Here is a 20,471-nt window from a genome sequence, read left to right as displayed (position 1 = left end):
CACCAGGTGCCTTTGGGAGCTCACATGCAGGATGTGAAAGCAATTAATAGGTTAGAGAGCACTGGACCCAAAACTGATCCTTAGGGGACACCACTCCTTACATCTCTCCACATTGGCGCAGAATTCCCTCCCATTTACATCCTTCACTCTTTGGCTTCCTGTTTCCTCTAAATCCAACTTTTTTTTGAATCCATAGGAGGACTTCCCCTCTTATTTCTTCATTGCTGAGTTTTCTCAACAGTCTCTGGTGAGGAACTTTGCCAAAAGCCTTTTGGAAATCCAAGTAGACAATGTCCACTGGTTCCCCCTTATCCACATGCCTGTTTACACCCTCAAAGAACTCTAGTAAGTTTGTAAGACAGGACTTGCCTCTGCAAAAGCCATGCTGACTCTTCCTCAGCAGGTCTTGCTTTTCTACATGTTTTATAATTTTATCTTTGATGATAGATTCTACTAATTTACCAGGAACAGATGTCAAACTGACTGGCCTGTAATTTCCTGGGTCCCCCCTAGACCCTTTCTTAAAGATTGGTGTGACATTGGCCATCTTCCAGTCTTCAGGGATGGAGGCAGATTTCAGGGATAAGTTGCATATTAAAGTGAGAACATCAGCAATTTCATGCTTGAGCTCTTTAAGAACTCTTGGGTGAATGCAATCTGGGCCCGGGGATTTGGTAGCATTTAGTTTATCAATGGCTGCCAGCAGAGGTGGGATCCAGCAGGTTCTCACCAGTTCCCGAGAGTGGGTTACTAATAATTTGTGTGTGCCGAGAGGGGGTTACTAATTGGGTCCGCTTTTCCATCTCCACGCCCTTACCTCCCCGTGAGGCATCCTGCCTTTGAATGTGAAGGTTCCGTATAGCAATTGCGACTAATAATGTCACTCCCTGAACTGGGTTAATCCCTTCCAGGTACTGCAATTCATTGATTCTCAGCCTTTCGTACCTTTTATCTCACCAGTCTCTATCAAAGAACCTGTGTGTTTCACCATTGCTGTGGTCAGATTTGTGAGTTGGGGCATTTTCTATAATGGGATGATGATTTAGAAATGACCTGGTGCCAAAAAATTTTGGGGGGGGGGCTGTGGTGGGGTGGCTGCCCATGGGGAGGGGGGCATCCAACTCAGGTTTTGCCCAGGGCTCAGGTTTTCCTCTGCCCCCTTTGCTGAGGTGGGGGGGGGGGGGCTGGCGGGGGAACCTGTTACTAAAATTTTTGGATCCCACCACTGGCTGCTGTGAACTTCTTCCTCTGGTTCTACAATTTCACTATTTTTCATGAAGGTTGCCTGGATCTAGGCCTCTAAGAGCTGCTTGGTTCAGGTGCAGGAATTTTCCTCACCTTTTCTTGGGTGAAGACAGATACAAAGAATTCATTCAGTTTCTGTACAATCTCCCTGTCCTCCTTTAGCACACCTTTTGTTCCTTTGTCATCTAACGGGCCTACTGCTTCCCTAGCTGGCTTCCTACTTTTGATATACTTGAAGAACTGTTTGTTGCTGGTCTTGATGTTCGCAGCTATGCGTTCCTCATAATCCTTTTTTGCCTCCCTTACAGCCAGGGGCGTAACGAGGCAGCCCTGGGCAAACTGTAGCCCTGGGCAAAACCTGAGTTGGATGCCCTCCCCCCCCCCCATGGGCGGCCACTCCACCACAACCAATTTTTTTTGGCACCAGGACATTGGTGCCTGCAGGGGGTGCATTTTTAGAAATAACAGCACCACAATTTCAGCATATCATCAGGAGACTGTCCTTATGCTACTCCCCAAGTTTGGTGAGGTTTGGTTCAGGGAGTCCAAAGTTATGGACTCCCAAAGGGGGTGCCCCATCCCCCCATTGTTTCCAATGGGAACTAATAGGAGATGGGGGCTACAGTTTTGAGGGTCCATAACTTTAGCCCCCTGAACCAAACTGCACCAAACCTGGGGGGTATCATTAGGGCAGTCCCCTGATGAGACCCTGAAAGTTTTGAGACTGTGCCTTCAGAAATGTCTCTCCCACCCCCCAGCCTGCAACCCCCGTGGACAGCAATACAGAAAACTCAATGCAGAACAAAGATTCTTGGGCAAATTTCTAGGATGTTCCTGCAGGGGGCGCATTTTTGATGTATCGGCACCAAATTTTTAGGGTATCATCTGGAAACTGTCCTTTATGGGTAGGTGCCTCCTCCAAAGTTTGGTGCAGTTTGGTTTAGGGGGTCCAAAGTTATGGACCCTCAAAGGGGGTGCCCTATCCCCCATTCTTTGCTAAGGAGATGGGGGCTACCCTTTGAGGGTCCAGCTAACTTTGAACCCCTGAACCAAACTGCAACCAAATCTCTCAGGGTGCCATCATCTCAGATGATACCCTGAAATTTTGGTGCCGCATACATCCAAAAATGCACCCCCTGCAGTGAACAATCCTACAAAGTCTTGCCCAAGAATCTTTGTTCTGCATTGAGTTTTCTGCATTGCTGTCAATGGGGGTTGCAGGCTGTGGGGGCACATTTCTGAAGGCACAGTCTCAAAACTTTCAGGGTCTCATCAAAAGACTGCCTCTAATGATACCCCCCAGGTTTGGTGCAGTTTGGTTCAGGGGGGCCAAAGTTATGGACCCTCAAAACTGTAGGCCCCTATCTCCTATTAGCTCCCATTGGAAACAATGGGGGATAGGGGCACCCCCTTTGGGAGTCCATAACTTTGGACTCCCTGAACCAAACCTCACCAAACTTGGGGGGTAGCATAAGGACAGTCTCCTGATGATACGCTGAAATTTTGGTGCTGCTAACCTAAAGCCTGCGCCCCCTGCAGGCCAAAAATGGAAAACCACTAAAATACCCAAAAACGAACCCAGCATTTTGATGCCCCCCACAAGGTGATGTCCTGGGCAGCTGCCCACCTTGCCCAATGGGCATTACGCCAGTGCTTACAGCTAACTTGCTTTTCTTTTGCCACCATTTGTGTTCCCTCTCATATTCTTCATCAGTCAAACTGTACTTCCATTTTCTAAAATACATTTTCTTTTTTCTGATAATTTCCTCAACCTCCCTTGTTAACCACGGTGGCTTTCTTTTGGACTGGGCGCTGCCTTTCCTAACCTGCGGAACACATTCCAGCTGAGCTTTGATTACTTTGTTTTTAAATAACCTCCAAGCATCTCAGACAGTTTTGACTCTTGATTTTTCCTTTCAGCTTCCTGCGCACTATCCCCTTCATCTTTTGAGAAATTTCCCTTTCTGAAGGCGAATGTAAGTACATTAGTAGTTGTCACTTGTTCGCATGCAGAGATACTGAATCTGACAAAATTGTGGTCACTGTTCCCTATTGGCTCAACAACACGGACTTCCTGCACCAGTTCCTGGGTTCCACATAGAATTAGATCTAGGATCACCTCTCCCCTGGTTGGTTCCACAACCATCTGCTCTAAGCCACAGTCATTTAGCATATCCAGGAATGTTCTCTCCTTACTATGACCTGAACATGCATTTTTCCAGTTTATATGGGGATAGTTAAAATTGCCCATTACCACTACATTTTTGCTTTTGTTGGCCTCTCTAATTTCTTTTTCCATCTCAGAATCCTCTTGTGCGCTTTGGTCAGGGGGACGATAATATATTCCTAATGTTAAACTATGCTTCACCCCTGGTATTGATATCCACAGTGATTCTGTAGGGGAATCAGCTCCCCCTGCATTGTCTATTTTATGTGACACTATGCTCTCTTTTATGTAAAGGGCAACTCCACCCCCAATGCGCCCTGTCCTATCCTTCCTGCAGAGTCTGCAACCTGGGATAACAGCGTCCCACTGGTTCTCCTCATTCCACCATGTCTCTGTGATGCCCACTATATCAATGTCCTCCTTCAAAACTCTGTACTCCAACTCCCCCATTTTAGGTCAAAGGCTTCTACTATTAGCATAGTGACACCTGTATACTCTGTCTCTGTCCCTAACCTGGGATTTATGTGCTTTGCCCTCAAGTCTTTTGTAGACACTATCCCTTGTCATATGCACATTGCTATGTTCCTCGCTTGTATGTGGTTGATTTAGAAAAACCTCCCACTCTGCCTGCAATCCCATAGATACTGCATTCTGAACCGAAGTCACCTCAGCTCCTGTTGGCTTTCCCCCAGGAATCAGTTTAAAAGCTGTTCTGCCACCTTTTTAATGTTGAGCGCCAGCAGCCTGGTTCCTCTTTGGTTAAGATTTGTACAGGCCTGCCTTGTCCCAAACGGTTCCCCAGTTCCTGACAAATCTGAAACCCTCTGCCTTACACCACCTTCTCATCCACGCATTGAGACCCTGTATCTCCGCTTGCCTAGCTCGTCCTACGCGTGGAACAGGTAGCATTTCGGAGAATGCCACCTTGGAGGTCCTGGACTTCAACCTGTTACCTAGCAGCCTAAATTTAGCTTCCAGAACCTCCTGGCTACATTTCCCAATGTCGTTGGTGCCAATGTGGACCACAACTGCTGACTCCACCCCAGCACTGTCTATCAGCCTATCTAGACGAAGTGTGACTTCCGCAACCTTCGCACCAGGCAGGCAAGTCACCATGCGGTCATCACGCTCCTAACAAACCCAACTCTCTACATTCCTAATGATCGAATTGCCTACTACGAGGAGCCCCCCACTTCCCCGAGGGCTATCCTCAGTGCAAGAGGATAGCTGATCATCAGCTGAGGAAGGGGTCCCATCTAAGGGAGCATCTTCCCTCACCTCAGACTGGCACCTTCCGTCCCCAAAAACTTCATTCTCCATGACATCTGAAGAGATATCACCTTGGGAGTGGGACCCGGCTGTTTGGTCCCTGAAAGCCTCGTCTGTTGCCCTCTCTGCCTCTCTCAGCTTCTCCAGGTCTGCCACCTTGGCTTCAAGAGAACGGACACATTTCCTGAGTGCCAGGAGCTCATTGCAGCGAGGGCACACCCACGACTTCTGTCCTAGTGGCAGATAATCATACATGTGACACTCAGTGCAAAACACTGGAAAGCCCCATCCCTTTTGCTGGCTTCCTGCCTTCATATCTGATTTTATTTAGATATTTAATTATTAAACTTTTAATCAGTGCCCCCCTTGAGCTATCTGTACATACTATCCCTCAAGAAATGTCCTTATTTAGTTTTTTTTTAACAGCGCATGCCGCTGGTTCCAGAGACTGAGCTAAAGACTGACTCACCTCTCAGCAGCCCCAGAACAAAGAGAAAAAAGAGATAACCCCTGTTAACCCCCACCTCTCAGCAGCCTTACAAGGAGAAAAAGAGATAACCCCTGCTAAAATACACGGTTTTAAAATATGTGGCTTTGAAAAAAGCCTTCTAAAATGAAAACCAGAGCTCACTCTGCTCTTCCTGGCCCAGTCCACTTCTCCACTGCTTCTCCTCTCTGCTGGTTCCAGAGCTGTGGAGGCTCATCTGGGGAATTCAGATTAGTCTGTGCACTCCCACACACGCCAGCTGGGTGACCTTGGGCTAGTCACAGTTCTTCGGAGCTCTCTCAGCCCCACCCGCCTCACAGGTTGTTTGTTGTGAGGGGGGAAGGGAAAGGAGTTTGTCAGCCCCTTTGAGTCTCCTTACAGGAGAGAAAGGGGGGGTATAAATCCAAATTCTTCTTCTTCCATTTATTTATTGCTTTAGAGAGCTCCGTCCCAAAGAGTGGGCTGCAATCAGAAAGAGTCCACATGCTTGCCTACTTAGTAACCTTCAGGCAGAAGATGTGAGTCTCTGTGTTAGAATAGTGGACCCGAGTCCAGCAGCATCTACAAGATGAACAAGATTTTTCAGGGCGTGAGCTTTTGAGAGTTAAAACTCACTTCCGATATCAGATGATGGGAGGTTTCACTCTTGAAAGCTTATGCTCTGAAAACCTTGTTGAAGGTGCTACTGGACTCGAATCTAGCTATTCTTCCATAGACCAATATGGCCGGCCTCTGAAAAGCCTGTTTGTTGCTCTTCAAAGAGACCCTGATAATGGGCCAGCCGGTGACAATGTTCTACTGCACTTCAAACATGGATCATAGGTTACAGGCACCAAAGAAGACAGCATTGAAAGAGCACAGGAAAGACAGGAAAACCTGAGATAAAGAAAGGGTGTGTGGGGGGGGGGGGAATATGCTGACGGGGCTAAACAGATGCTCAAAACATGGATTTAATGAGAAATGGAAACCTTCCTTCCTATATGGAGCTCAACTGATTATGTGAAAACAAAAATAACTTGAAGTTTTTTAAAAAACTGATAATGATTTAAAAATAATTGTCTAATTAGAAAGGATATTTTGAAATTGGCAAATAAATGATACTGATTTAAAAATTCATAACTGTTTCTCCAACATACGAATGTTAGACAGGGATCAATTATGGAGTGTTTAATTAATATAGGTTTAGGTAGCTGTTCTCTTTTTCTAACCCTTATCTACACTCTACTATTTTTCTAATTCTTATCTTGACAAATATATTGTGAAAATCAATAAAAGATTTTTTTTAAAAAAGAAAGAATGGGGGGAAGTGACTGTGTGGGGAGCGTATGGGGAAGAAAAACGAGGCCATAGAGGAGACCCGGAAAACAATATTCCTCAGGGCTGCCGCTGGAGTGGATGAAAGAGCTGAGCGGGTCAGGCGGGACTTTCATGACTAAGAGTCAGCTTCTGAAATGTTCCAAGTCAAACCTCTGCCCAGGGGGTCTTTGTGGCCCATTCTCCATATGTGTGATAGAAGATGTTTGACTTCTACCTCCACTCCCAACCATCAATGAGAGACAAAGGTGGCAGGGGAGAAGGACATGGTCAGCCATTTTGTGGGCCGCAGCAGCAACGTTGCAATGACCACCAACCATTTCACTTATCCTGACAAGCGGAAAAGGCTCGCTGTGAGCTAGCAGCATACCTGGTGTATCACTCTGGGCCACTGCGATGGCCTTCCGCAGCACAGGGATGATCTCCCGCACAGTCTTCACCGTGGCACAGAATTTGCAGAGGGGCTTGAAGAGCGACAACTGGTCAATGTCCTGGAGAGCACCTCGCCCCTGGGGGAGAAGAGAAGAGACTTCACACGTGCCCCTGTGATCCTCACCCCTCGCACGCCGCTGGTCCTGCCCTCAGGAGAAGAGGAGTCTGGGTTCACACCTGGCTTTTCTCAACCGGAGCACATTGCAAGGTCCTCTCTTTCCTCTCCCCACAAAAGAGGCATCACAAGGCAGGCGGGTCTGATAGGATGCCGTGACTAGCCCAAGGCCACCCTGCAGTCACGCAGGCAAGTGGGGAAACACTGGACCTTTAGTTGAGGCCACTCACGTGCCCCGATGTCTTCTGCCGGCTTCCCTATAACACGCTGTTCTCCCGTGCGGTCCCCTGATTCAGCCCATGCTGGAACTGTTTAATGGAGGGTTTATGCTCAAGCTAGGCTGGGCCACATTTTCACCACCTTGATTTTTAAGTATTGGTTATGGTTAGTGACCTTCATGCATTGTAAAATTGGTTTCTGAAATGTCTGTATACCACCTGTGGCCTGGCTTTGGGCAGGGAGGGGATAAAAATTTAATAAAATAAATAAACTGAGGGGCAGCGCTGGAGAACACAGAAAGACCAGCCAAAGTCTGACTGTTTATTACATTTATATCCCACCTTTCCTCATGGTTCAAGGCAACTTAAAATAATAGTTAAACACATTTCCAGTTCAAACCAAGCATAAAATTGCAAATCTTTCTTCTTCTTCTAAAAATGCCCGCTGTTCCCACCTCCTCAAAAGCCCTGGGAAGCAGGCAGTGCCTGCTGGAGATCTCCTAGCAGCCCTTTCACCCTGCCCCCACCCTCAACCTTAAGGGAGCCCCTCTACAGAGCCGGAGTCACAGTGGAGAAGGCCCGGGCTCTGGTCGATGCCAGATGAGCCACCCGGAGTGGTGGGACAGCAAACAGATGGCTGCCTGGTGACCATAGTTGGTACCCAGGGGCCAATACTGCCCCACGAGGTCACTTCGTTCATCGGGGGAGTACCTGTTAGAGGTCCCTGGCCCAAAAAGGATCTGGCTGGCCTCTACAAGGGCCAGGGCTTTTACAGCCCTGGCCCCCATTTGGTGGAACAGGCTTCCGAGAGAAGTGAGGGCCTTGCAGAAATTCCACAGGGGCTGCAAAACGGTCCTGTTCGCCCAGGCTTTTCCACCTGGCCAGCCAGGGAGATTGTGAGTATGCCCTCTATTGCCTTGGCCTCTCATGGGTTTAGTGGGAGGTGGGTGGGCTTGTTGCCATCTGTTTTTATCTGTTTTATGTGTTTTATTTAATGGACCTTTATTGAATTATTTGTATTGATGTTGCACTGTTGGTTCTCACTGTACACCGCCCTGAGCCCTTCGGGGGAGGACAGGTTATAAATACAATAAACAAATACATAAACGGAAGTGCGCTGCCCAATATTTCTTTACCAAATAACAGAAGAGAGTTTTAAATACCTTTATTTGCAAAGGGGAGACACCCTGCCTGGGTAGACTCCGCCAAAACAGTGTATCCGCAGCATGTTTATTCCCTTCTCCTGATTTTGGCACTCCCTCTCTGTCCTCCCATTGGCTAAGGGTACTTAGTCACAACCTTCCGATCCACCTATTTACACGTTGCTTCTTAATATGTACCCCCTCCCAAATTCCACAGATACGTACATTAAAATGAGGTTTGTCGTCAGAGCAGGAGGAGAAGTTAATATGCATTAGCTCATTAAGCCAGCTTAATGTGTACGACCTGATGCACGCCTTGCCCTTCAGCCTGGTTACTCAGATCAACTGGTCTCAGTTAGTTCTTATCTCGTCCAACCACAAACCTCCTCCCGCATGACTCATTCCCCCACTCCTAGTGGAAAACACATTTTTCATTGACTACAGAAGGACAAGGTCTTTCAAATATGCAGTCCCCACGATGTGAAGGGCCTTCAAGGTCACGGCCAGCATCTTGAATTGGAAGCAAACTGGCACAACTTGGAAGCAAACTGGCACAACTATTTCAAAATGGGCAACTGATGCACCCGGTGGCTAGCCAGGCTGCTGCATTCTGGACCAGTTGTAGCTTCCAGAGTGCCTTCAAGGGCAGCCCCATGTGGAGCACATTGCAGTAATCCAACCTTGAGGTGACAGAAGCATGGTTCAGATCAACCAACAGAAACAGCTGCTCCTTCCTGTTCAGAATCTGCAGGTAGGAGCTGAAGTTGCCTACCTTCTGCAGCGTGGCAGCTGCCCCTCCGATCAACAGCACAGGGGATTCTGCCATCTGCGCATTCTTCATGGCTGTCACGGTATTTGTCACTCCTGGTCCTGCCGTCACTGCAGCAACTCCCACTGTCCCTGTGCCAGGAAAGAGACATTACCCTGTGCTCAGGGGCTCTCCCCAGCATCAACAATGGGCACAAAGAGGGTACCTGAGAGTCGAGCCACTGCATCGGCTGCAAACACAGCTGTCGCTTCATGCCTTGTGTCCACCACACGAATGCCCATCTTCTCACAAGCCACCAGAATAGGCGAGATGTGTCCTCCCACCAGGGTGAAGACGTGACGCACACCATGGGCTTTCAGCACTTCCGCCACACTCTCCCCGCCATGCCGAGGGCTCTGGGTGTCCACCTGAAACAAACACAGCCTGGGCTTGACAACTGCATTTTGGGAAAAAATACAACAAAAGGGAAGTGGAAGACAACTTATGGCAACCCAACAGGGCTTTCAAGACAAGAGACCAACGGAAATAGTTTACCATTGCCTGCCTCTGCATAGTGACCCTGGGGTTCCTCGGAGGTCTCCCGTCCAAGTACTAACTAGCACTGAACCTGTTTAGTTTCTAAGATCTGTCAAGAACAGGTAGCCTGGCCCTTCCAGGTCAGGGCAACAGAAGGATATGAATAGAAACATCACATTTCCAGAAATACAGAAGCCACCCAGGCACACATCCTCAAAAAAGAGGGGGCCCGTGTCATATTCACTTCTCTTTTAACCCAAGTGGGCTTTGAACCTAAAACGTATCACTTGTAACTTAGTTTGCACATAAAATCATATACCGTAATTGACATATTTATAGATTTAAAAGAATAGAGGTGGACACGGCAATCCTAAAGACACTTCTGTCCCTTAGGACTGCACTGCTACCTTTCCACAAACAAAACTATTGAGGGTGAGTAAGAATTATTTAATGCTGTAGCCTGACTCAGTGTATAGAATGACAAATGAAGTGAATGAAACACTGCCTCATACAGCATTTCACTCAGTAAAAAGTCAAGGTTTCTTCTCCACTACTCTCCAGTTTTTCATTTGCTTGGGCTTTCCCATGACTGGTTGGGCCCAGCATGCCCACGAAGACAACAGAGTTAGCAGAACAAAGACACCTCAGATCCCTGACTCTTGTAAGCCTTGTGATGATTTGCCCGGGATCATAGCCGTTCAGCAAAATCCCCCAGGGTGTCGGATTCTTAGCCTAGAACTGGATTCTTTCTTTTAAAGCCAAGATTCTTCAAAGCGGAAAAATTCTGAACTTAGCATGGCAGCATGCACAACTATCAAAGTCCCACAAATTCCTATTACGCTTCTGATGCAGAGCAGGAGAGATCGAAGAGGACGGGTCACCTGCTACCAACAGTTTATCGGCCCACTCTCCTGGCTTTCCACTGACTGTGTAAAACTGAATTCTTCAAGAGAGCTTTACCACCCAGGCAACAGGTTCACAACCATACAAAACAGTTCACAAAGTTACTTAAATAAATGGTAAGGAACTGGGATCTACACTATAGTGTACAGCTTGCTATAAGGAGAATCATACTCAGCAAAGAAGGAGTAAGAGGGGAAGTCCTCCTGTGGATTAAAAACTGGTTGAGGAACAGGAAGCAAAGGGTGGGTATAAATGGGAAGTTCTCACAATGGAGAGATGTAGGGAGTGGTGTCCCCCAAGGATCTGTTTTGGGACCAGTGCTCTTTAACTTATTCATAAATGACCTGGAAGTAGGGGTGGGTAGCGTGGTAGCCAAGTTCGCAGATGATACCAAATTATGTAGGGTGGTGAGAACCACAAAGGATTGCGAAGAGCTCCAAGCGAACCTTGATAAATTAAATGAGTGGGCTAAGAAATGGCAAATGCAGTTCAATGTAGCAAAATGTAAAGTGATGCACATAGGGGCAAAAAATCCAGACTTCACATACACGCTACAGGGGTCAGTGCTATCAGTCACAGACCAGGAAAGGGATTTGGGTGTCTTAGTTGATAGTTCCATGGGAATGTCAACTCAATGCATGGCAGCTGTGAAAAAGGCAAACTCTATGCTGGGGATCATTAGGAAAGGAATTAATAATAAAACTGCAAGGATTGTCATGCCCTTATATAAAGCCGTGGTGCGACCGCACTTGGAGTACTGTGTTCAGTTGTGGTCACTACATCTCAAAAAGGATATCGAAGAGATAGAAAAAGTGCAGAGAAGGGCAACAAGGATGATTGAAGGATTGGAGCACCTTTCTTATGAGGAAAGGCTGCAGCATTTGGGACTCTTTAGTTTGGAGAGGAGACGTCTGAGGGGGGATATGATTGAAGTCTATAAAATTATGCATGGGGTAGAAAATGTTGACAGAGAGAAATTGTTCTCTCTTTCTCACAATACTAGAACCAGGGGGCATTCATTGAAAATGCTGGGGGGAAGAATTAGGACTAATAAAAGGAAACACTTCTTCACACAACGCGTGATTGGTGTTTGGAATATGCTGCCACAGGAGGTGGTGATGGCCACTAACCCGGATAGCTTTAAAAAGGGCTTGGACAGATTGATGGAGGAGAAGTCGATCTCTGGCTACCAATCTTGATCCTCCTTGATCTGAGGTTGCAAATGCCTTAGCAGACCAGGTGCTCAGGAGCAGCAGCAGCAGAAGGCCATTGCTTTCACCTCCTGCATGTGAGCTCCCAAAGGCACCTGGTGGGCCACTGCGAGTAGCAGAGTGCTGGACTAGATGGACTCTGGCTAGTTCTTATATACTTTTGCATTGTCTGATGTTACATGTTAATATTTATGATCTGTTTTAGTTGGGTTTTTTTTACATTTCTGATTGGTTCCATATTTTTGCCATTCTAATCCCTTTTCATTATTGAATGTCCCATCCCATTGACTGTATCAGCTGACTCTATGTAACGTGTCTTGAGTCCTAGTGGAAAAACAAAATAAATAAATGAATAAATAAATAAATAAATAAATCAGCACCACTGAATCATAGGACATCACCTGTAAGAAAGTGCGACAGGGTATAAGTGGCCATATTTTGGGTCTACCACATTGAAACCCTTTGCACCTTCTTGAGAAAGGGAACAGATATCAGAGGACAGTAACTGGTTTCAGGTTTACCTGATGCCAAAGCTGGTAGGTTAATCCTAGTTTGTGAGAGGCCACGAAAGTCAGCATCCCTAACAGCGCTAAGAGCCAGAGCGAGGGGCCGCCCAGGGCCAAAGCGATGGCAGAAACAGTGGGATCCATTCGGTCAGCTGAGCACACAGTCCTGGTCCAAAAAGAAGACAATGGGTAAGTGCCGTTCATTGACACAAGTGCCACCCACACCAGACATGTTTCACTCCTTTAGGTCCCAACTTTAGCCTTTTTTTAAAGTTTCCCTGAGGTGTTACCCAGCTTAACAGTATACGAACTTATTTTTATAGAGCAATGGGGAATTACTCAGCTTGGCAATGCAAGAGGTAGGCTGGGAGGGGATCTTTTTAGATAACTATACCAGAAACGGCTTGAAACGTATCCATAGAATTCACAAAAGACCAAATTGCAGTTTAAATATTTTTATATAAGTTTTGGTTGCAAACAATCACACAGTGAGATGTTAAGGCACATACACACAGTTCCTAAGTATATAGAATATAGATAGTATATAGTATATAGATAGTATATAGATAGTATAAGTATATAGATAGGGAGGAAAAGATAGGTTGGATGATAGAATGGGGAAGCAAGGGACTTATAATCTGCAGAGAAGTTCCAGAAGAAGGCAAGGATCTCTATGCCAGCATAGGGACCCAAGCGAAGGACGATATATCGTGTCTCACACCAACTTAACCAAGGGAGGGCCAGGCTAGCAATGAGCAATGAGCTTAAGGTGAGCAGGACTTTTATAGGGTAGATCGCTAGTTTGGTGGGAAAAGAGACCCTTTCCATTAGGTTTCGTTTCTTGCATCTGTGCTGGGTTGCAGGGCTGAGCTAATTAACAGCTGTAAGGAATTCCATAGAAGCAGAAATAAAAGGCTCTTTGGTGAAAAAGACCGTTTATTCAGACATCTTAGAAAGCTCAAGTACACGCAGTGGCAGGAATGACACTTCCCGCCAGAAGCACAGGTTATAACTCTATTCACCCCATCCCCCTTCCTGCTTCCCATGGGAACGGAGTCCTCATCTCCCGCGCAAAGATAACGTCTCCGCCGATGAAGCTGGCCCATCGCCCGGGCTGTGGAATGCACTCAAGGTTACTGTACCATCAACACCGTTGAAACCTTTACACTCTGCCTCCCTTAAAGACCCCTCCCCCCCAGGTTTATGCGGAAAGGCGCGGTGGAAAGCAGAAATAAGGGTGGGGGCGTCAATATTTTCGGAATAAACCCATTGATTATACCCAGAGGAATATCCCACCCAAGAGACTAAATATTGCAAGCGTTTGCGATTAAAGCGAGAGTCCAGGATAGCGTCAATTTCGTAGTGCTTGTGGCCATCAATAATAGTCGGTGGGGGGCCTCTCCGGCGGGTCGTGCCAGGCATCGGAAGCGGGAGCCTCCTTGAGCAAGCTGGAATGGAAGACAGGATGAATGTTACTAAGGGAGTTAGGCAAATCCAATCGGGCAGTGACATCATTAATCACTTTAGTAATCTGAAAAGGTCCCACGAATCTTTTGCCAAGTTTGGAAAATTTATGCACGTCTCTGAGATTTTTGGTAGACAAATACACCCAAGCGCCCACACGCAGAGGGAAATCCGAGCGGTGTTTATCCGCTTGCAGCTTTTGGGAGTCCTTAGCCTGTTGTAAGGCGGTCTGGACCGATTTCCACCCCTCGGCTAGGGACGAAATCCATTGTTGAAACTCTGGAGGGTCCAAAGCTGTCGCGGGTAGTTGTGGCAACGGCGGGAAGGAGCGACCAGACACAATTTCAAAGGGGTTTTTCTTTGTACTGCTATGAACCGCATTGTTATAGGCATACTCGCAAACGGAATAAGCTCGCACCAATTGTCTTGGTGGTAGTTGGTGTAACAACGTAAATACTGCTCCTAGGGTTCTGTTAAGTTCTCTCCGTCTCACCGTCACTTTGAGCGTGGTAGGGGGGGCTGGCAACGTGACGGGCGGCCCCTAACAACCCCAAAAGCGCCTTCCAGAACTTCTTTGAAATGAATTGGGGGCCGCGGTCGGAGACCACCTTAACGGGGGCGGAATGTAGACGGTAAACGTGTTGAATGAACACCCGTGCCAACTTAGGAGCGGAGGGGATGGAAGCACATGGAATAAAATGGGCTTGTTTAGAAAATAAGTCCACCACCACCCACAAAACCGTGTTGCCATGACTTTCGGGCAAATCTGTAATAAAATCCATGGAGATGACTTCCCAAAGGCGGGAGGCCACCGGGAGAGGTTTCAACAGCCCATGGGGCTTTCCCGGCATGGTTTTGGCTTCTGCACCAACAGAGCAGCGTTTAATATATGCCTCAATGTCCTTGCGCATGCGCCACCAGAACTGCCGGCGGGCCAAATGCAGAGTTTTCAGAAAGCCAAAATGTCCAGCCGAGGCGGGCATGGTGGCAGGCTTCAAGAACCTGCTTGCGGAGGGAGGGAGGCACGTACCAACATTCCCCCCTCCGCCAAACTCCATTCTCCAAACGCAATTGGGAGTCACTTTCTTCCGCTGGAGGCTCGTGCAGCCCCGCCTCCTCGAGTTCCCGCAGGAGAGGAGAGACGAGACTAGGAATGGGGGTGGAGGAGGAGTGGACGTTTGAGATCGGGTGACAGCCAGCCCCAACTGGGAGGAAGAGAGAACAGTGCGTGGAATGTCTCGTAAGGCAGCTCCACCCCCCTCCCGGGTAAGCGCGAGAGCGCGTCAGCCAGTTTATTGGTTTTCCCGGGGAAAAAATGGACTGTAAAAGAGAAGCGAGAAAAGAAATGCGGCCCAACGGAGTTGCTTTACTTGGCGGACATCTTGAGGGTGGAAAGAGCTGCCAGGTTTTTGTGATCCGACCAAACCTGAAAGGGGTGTTTAGCCCCCCTCCAGCCAGTGGCGCCAAGTGGAGAGTGCTACTTTGATGGCTGCAGTCTCTTTATCCCCTACAGTCCAGTTGAGTTCAGCACCAGAGAATTTCTTAGACAAATAAGCACACGGAACCAGCCTACCATCTTTATTTTTCTGCAACAGGGCTGCCCCAAGTGCTTTGTCCGAGGCATCCGTGAACCACAAACGGGAGATCTGGGTCAGGGTGCTTTAGGATAGGTTCGGTGGTAAAAGCAGACTTTAAGAGTTGAAAGGCTGTGTGACACTCTTCAGACCAGGAAAGGGGGGGCCCCGGGCTTGGCGGACAGTGGATCTTTACCTTTAGTGCGTAAGAGGTCTGTGAGAGGGAGAGTCAGTTCAGCGAATTGGGGTATAAAGTCACGATAGAAATTAGCAAAACCAAGAAAAGATTGGAGTTCTTTGCGGTTGGTGGGGGCAGGCCATTGGAGGACTGCGTCAATTTTAGCAGGATCCATTTTTAAGCCCTCAGGCGAGATCCGGTAACCCAAATAGTCAATGGAGGTCTGGTGAAAACAGCATTTGGAGAGTTTGGCAAAGAGAGAGTTGTCGAGCAAGCGTTTCAATACCTCCCGAACCAATGTTTCATGCTCTTCTATGTTTTGTGAGTAAATTAAAACGTCATCTAAGTATACCACAACTCCCTTGTACAATAAATCATGGAGAACTTCGTTGATAAGGGCCATAAAAGCCCGGGGGCCCCTTCTAATTTAACCCGAATGGCATTATCAAGTATTCAAACTGTCCAAACTTTGTGTTAAACGCGGTCAAGTGTTCATAGCCTTCAGCGAGATTCTGACCCTGTAGTAAGCTTCTCCTCAAGTCCAACTTAGTAAAGAGATCGTCCTTTGCGGGGAGTGCATCCTAAAAGGTCCTTGATCAAAGAAGGCAAAGGATATTTATTAGCGGACAGGGAGACCCGCTGTGAGACCTCGATAATCTGTGCCAAAGCCGTAAAGACCCATCTTTCTTTTTACAAAACAAAAGCGGGGGGGCAAGCGTGGTATTGTGCTGTTTGGTAGCCCGCCATTATGAACCAGCGGCGAGGTTCTTGTCAAAAGAAGACTACGAAGTTCAGCTTCTCCTCATTGGGACTCATCGCGGTAGATTCTACCTTTGGGCAGTTTCGCCCCTGGTTGTATAAGCGATCTTGCAGTCGAGTGTCTCTCTATGGGAGATTTGGCAACTGATGGCATTCTTGCTCCACAAGAAAAAACTTCTAGAAGCTAGAATCATGATCACGCGGGTGGGATGCCAATAGAATGTCCCGGGAGCAATAAGCTGAAGGAAGCCAGGGAGAGGGCCATGTCAGGAGAAGTTGGGTTTTCCCCCCAATTCATGTGTTCACCGCAGGGAGGAAGTCGGTAAATTCCAAGATCCGGTTAACTTTCCAAATGAACTTTGGTTCATTGTAACAATAACCATAGCATGCCCAAAACTATGGAGTGTTTGGCCACTGGAAGCCAAAATAAAATCGGCTAATTTTCTCCCAATAATTAGCGCAACGGAGGAGAACCCGGCACAGTGTGTTTTGAACTGGGCGGTCCTTCGTTCCGAGGGGGCTGCCGATCCATTTGGGTAGATGGTTGATATGGAAGCTTAGCCAGGGGAATTTGGTCAGACCTGAAAGCTCCTCTGCCACACCTGGGGTACGTGTTAAGCAATGGGAGCAGCCAGAATCCACAAGGAGCCGAGAGCTATAATCGCGAGTGTGTTTAAGCGGGGTTGGCCAAGGAAACGCTTGGACAGTAATGGGAAGCGCTGCCTTCCTCCACCGCGATCAGGAGTCGGGCCCCATGTCCATAGAGGGGGCTGAAGAAAGGCAAACAGCTGCTTCCCCTCACTCTGGTGTTAGCCTTCGTATACGACCGCTTTGGAACCAGCGAAACCCGTGGGAGGCGCGGCCCCGATCTCGCGTGGTGGCTTGGCAGATGGAGTAGCGCGCAGCTTTGGAAGGCGGTTAGTTTTGTTTCTTAGGACAGTTGGCGGCTAAGATGACCTGGCAAGCCTCCGCAGTAAAGACACAATCCCAGTTAGGCGTGGCGTTCAGAGGTGGTTTCGGTAAGAGGCGGCTGGAAGCACGGCTTGGTGAAGCAGTGGCGGGTTTTGGGCGTGGAAGGCCTCCGGCCGCAGCGTATTCCAAAGCAAGGCAGCCACCTGCAGGATCCCAACTGGATCAATCTGCAATGAAGATCACGAGGAACCCGAATTAAAAAGAAACACGTTTCCACGCCAGCTTGCCGTCCACAGCATCCGAGAAGTATTAGCATTTCATGTCGCGTTCCAAGGCCGCACTCAGGAGGAAGTCCGAGGGCAGCCGCCGCACGAAATTCACGGGCAAATTCTTAAGCGAGGCGGTTGCCTTGCTGGATGAGTTTTGGTATGGTGCGGATAGCTTCATTCTACGGCGCCTGGATCTTGGAAAGCTCTTCGCAGGCTTGGAGGAATCACGGGAACTGCGTCGCGAGAGTCTTCATCACTGCTGGAAATCCAAAAGAGTCACCCGAACCAGTGCGGCTGCTGCCCCATCCAGGACTGAGCGATGTCGAAAACGTATTATTTTTTTGGCGCTCAGACCGGTATAAATCATCATAGTCTTCCAAGTGGAGCATTGAGTTGCAAAATGAAGTAGGGAAGTTTGGAAGCCGGTCCCATCAAAAAGACGGGCTGGTATCGGGGGCCTATAGTAGCCACGTTCCACGGACTCTTGGCGCCTGCTGGGGCGGCGGTTGAAACAGAGTTGGGCAGGCGAAGCGCTGTTATGCGGGGCGCTAAGCCGGAATCGGTAGCGCTGGCGGTGCCGCTGGCGTTTTGGGTGGGAGGGACCCAGGTGCGTATTAGCCCCCCTGGCAACATTATCAGTAACAAGCATAGACTCCAACCAGGGACTGGCAAGCCTGCTGCCTCCTTAAGCTCCCTCTCCAGCGCAGCCAGCTCCCTCTCCTTGCGTCGGTCAATGCATCCTGAAGATGCGCATGCAGAGCAGCTTTTTCTCGTTCCAATTTATGCCAGATTCGTCCCGTTTAAGCTGCAGTGAGCTCCGCTTTGCGTCGCGCAGACACAGAACAGCTTTAGCGTTGCCGTTGTGAAACTCCAGTCTGGAGTTGTTTACCAGGGACTTTATCATGGACTGACAGATTCTGGAAGCGTAGTATTATGCGTTAGATGCGCATCTTTGGCAGCGGTAAGCTTCGAGGCTGGAACTTCTTTCGTTGCCGTTCCCGGTCCCTCTGCGGAGTTTTAGCTCTTGCTGCCAACTTCAATACTGCCGTTCATCCTCTCCATAGCTGGCGTTCCACGGGTCCATGCTTGGCTTGGGCATCTGCGCGGTCGCCCACTTCCCTCATCCCAGAGTCTCTCCTTCCCGATGGGAGAGGAACAGATCCAGGCTTTAAAGGAGTGCAGGCTTTCCCTGCGGACTCTTCGTCGTCGGGAAGCGAGAGACGCCGGAGACACAATAGCCCCCGGTGGCTCCAGGCACCTCAAGTGCGCGACGCTGACCGGTCAAGGGGGTCCGATTGGAAAGCAATCTGGATACCTCCCAATCCCCGGTTTGATCCGGTGTCAGCTGGGACGGGCCCCAGTGCTGCAATACCACGGTGGTTTCTTTGTGGAGCATCCCACCGCAAAATACGAGTCCAGGAACCGTTCAGCGGACGTTCCCGCAGTTTACCTGGCCGAGAAGGTGGTCAGGCCCACGTCTCCTCCATGACCAGAGTTGCCCTCAAGGGTTTGTAATCCACGCGCAAAGCGGGTAGAGATCCGAATCCTGCAGGCGCTACCGATCCATAGACCAGCAGCCCCAGGCGACTCATAATATAAGTCCCCATGGTGGAGTGGTCGCGTCCCCTCGTTTCCAGCGGAGTAAAAGGAAGACTTCCGGGTGCTGATCACGAGGGGCCGGGAAAGAGCCACCAGCGAGGCCCGTTCTCCTGCCGAGTTTCCTCCATGATCCAGAAGGGAAAAGGTCGAATTGCCCTCTTTAGGGGAGCTACCGCACCTTCCTGCAGTAACATTCAAAACACTCTCTCCGGCTGTCGAGGACACTAGAGGAGTCCACTTCGCACTGAAAGTAAAGATAGATGGATTAAGGATTCCTGCCACAATGCGTAAAGGAATTCCGCATAGAAACTAACAAGAAATAAGTGCCAGGCTCTTTGGTAGAAAAAAAAGACCGTTTATTTCAGACACATCTTAAGAAAGCTCAAGTACACGCGAGTGGCAGGGAACGACAACTTCCCGCCAGAAGCACCGCGTTGCGCAAGCTCTATTACACCCCATCCCCTTCCCTTAGCTGGCACCCCATGGGAACGGAGTCCCTCATCTCCCGCTAAGCAAAGATAACAAAATCATCCGCCCGATGAGAGGCTGGCCCATCGCCCGGGCTGTGGAATGCACTCAAGGTTACTGTACCATCAACACCGTTGAAACCTTTACAACAGCTCTATCTATTGTCTCTTCTCCCCAGGACAATGGGGCCAATTGGTCCTAGTTTATATCAGTGAAACCTTGAATGGTTTATGCAGAGGTGCTTCCCTAAAGTCTCTGCCTTAAGTATTCAAATTTGGCTGAGGCTTGAGTGAATCAGGAAGGGATCTTGTTAGGGAGATCGTATCTGAGGTTGAGGAAATGCATGGAAGAGGCAATTGTCTGGAGAAATGTTTTCTCAAGAGCACAGTATCAGGGAGTTTTCCAGGATTTATTGTACCAGAACAGCTTAGCAAGGTGTGGTGTTCAGGAGTTCTACAGATTCCATTATATTAACGGAGTACTCTGGCAGGGTGGGATAATCAAAGATTCATGTCCTTGTTATGAGGCGTCCAGATGGTATCACTGGAGTAACTCATAGATCTCTGCAAACAGATGTTTTTCCTGAGGCTTGCTTTCAGTTTGGACACTCTGCTATCCACCCATACAAACATGGAAACTGGCATTTTGTAGCACACAGTATGAGAAACAATATGAAATCCAATAATTCATAAGGCAGGGGATGAAGGCCATGCTAACAGAGGTGAAAGACAAAGAAGTCTCAGCCTGGGATTCCCATCTTACCAAATACCTGTTGAGCCTCAGCAACCCAAGTACAGCTGCCAAAAGCTATTTACTGTATCAGCACTCTTACTTCAAAGTCAAGAAGTCTCTCGGTTTCAGAAGCCACAGCAACTGCTATGACCGCAGATTTATCACTGACATTTTTGAACAGAGCAGTCACTGAAGGAAAAGCAGTTAAACTGCCTGGGATGC

General features: G+C 48.4%; 1 protein-coding gene across 1 annotated transcript in view; it reads right to left on the bottom strand.

Annotated features, from left to right (window-relative positions):
- ILVBL (ilvB acetolactate synthase like) overlaps positions 1-20,471 on the bottom strand; it is a 46,257-nt gene that overhangs the window by 22,651 nt on the left and 3,135 nt on the right. Inside the window, exons 2-5 of the mRNA XM_048502689.1 lie at positions 12,310-12,460; positions 9,364-9,565; positions 9,162-9,289; positions 6,853-6,991 (exon numbers count right to left, since the gene is read on the bottom strand). Coding sequence (XP_048358646.1) covers positions 6,853-6,991; positions 9,162-9,289; positions 9,364-9,565; positions 12,310-12,438 — 598 coding nt within the window. The 5' untranslated portion in view covers positions 12,439-12,460. The remainder of the gene's footprint in view (positions 1-6,852; positions 6,992-9,161; positions 9,290-9,363; positions 9,566-12,309; positions 12,461-20,471) is intronic.

The sequence above is a fragment of the Sphaerodactylus townsendi genome, linkage group LG07 (genome assembly GCF_021028975.2).
Source record: "Sphaerodactylus townsendi isolate TG3544 linkage group LG07, MPM_Stown_v2.3, whole genome shotgun sequence".
Taxonomy (NCBI): Eukaryota; Metazoa; Chordata; class Lepidosauria; order Squamata; family Sphaerodactylidae; genus Sphaerodactylus; species Sphaerodactylus townsendi.
The sequence above is the reverse complement of the archived record's forward strand: the minus strand, read 5'-3'. Positions and strand labels throughout refer to the sequence as shown.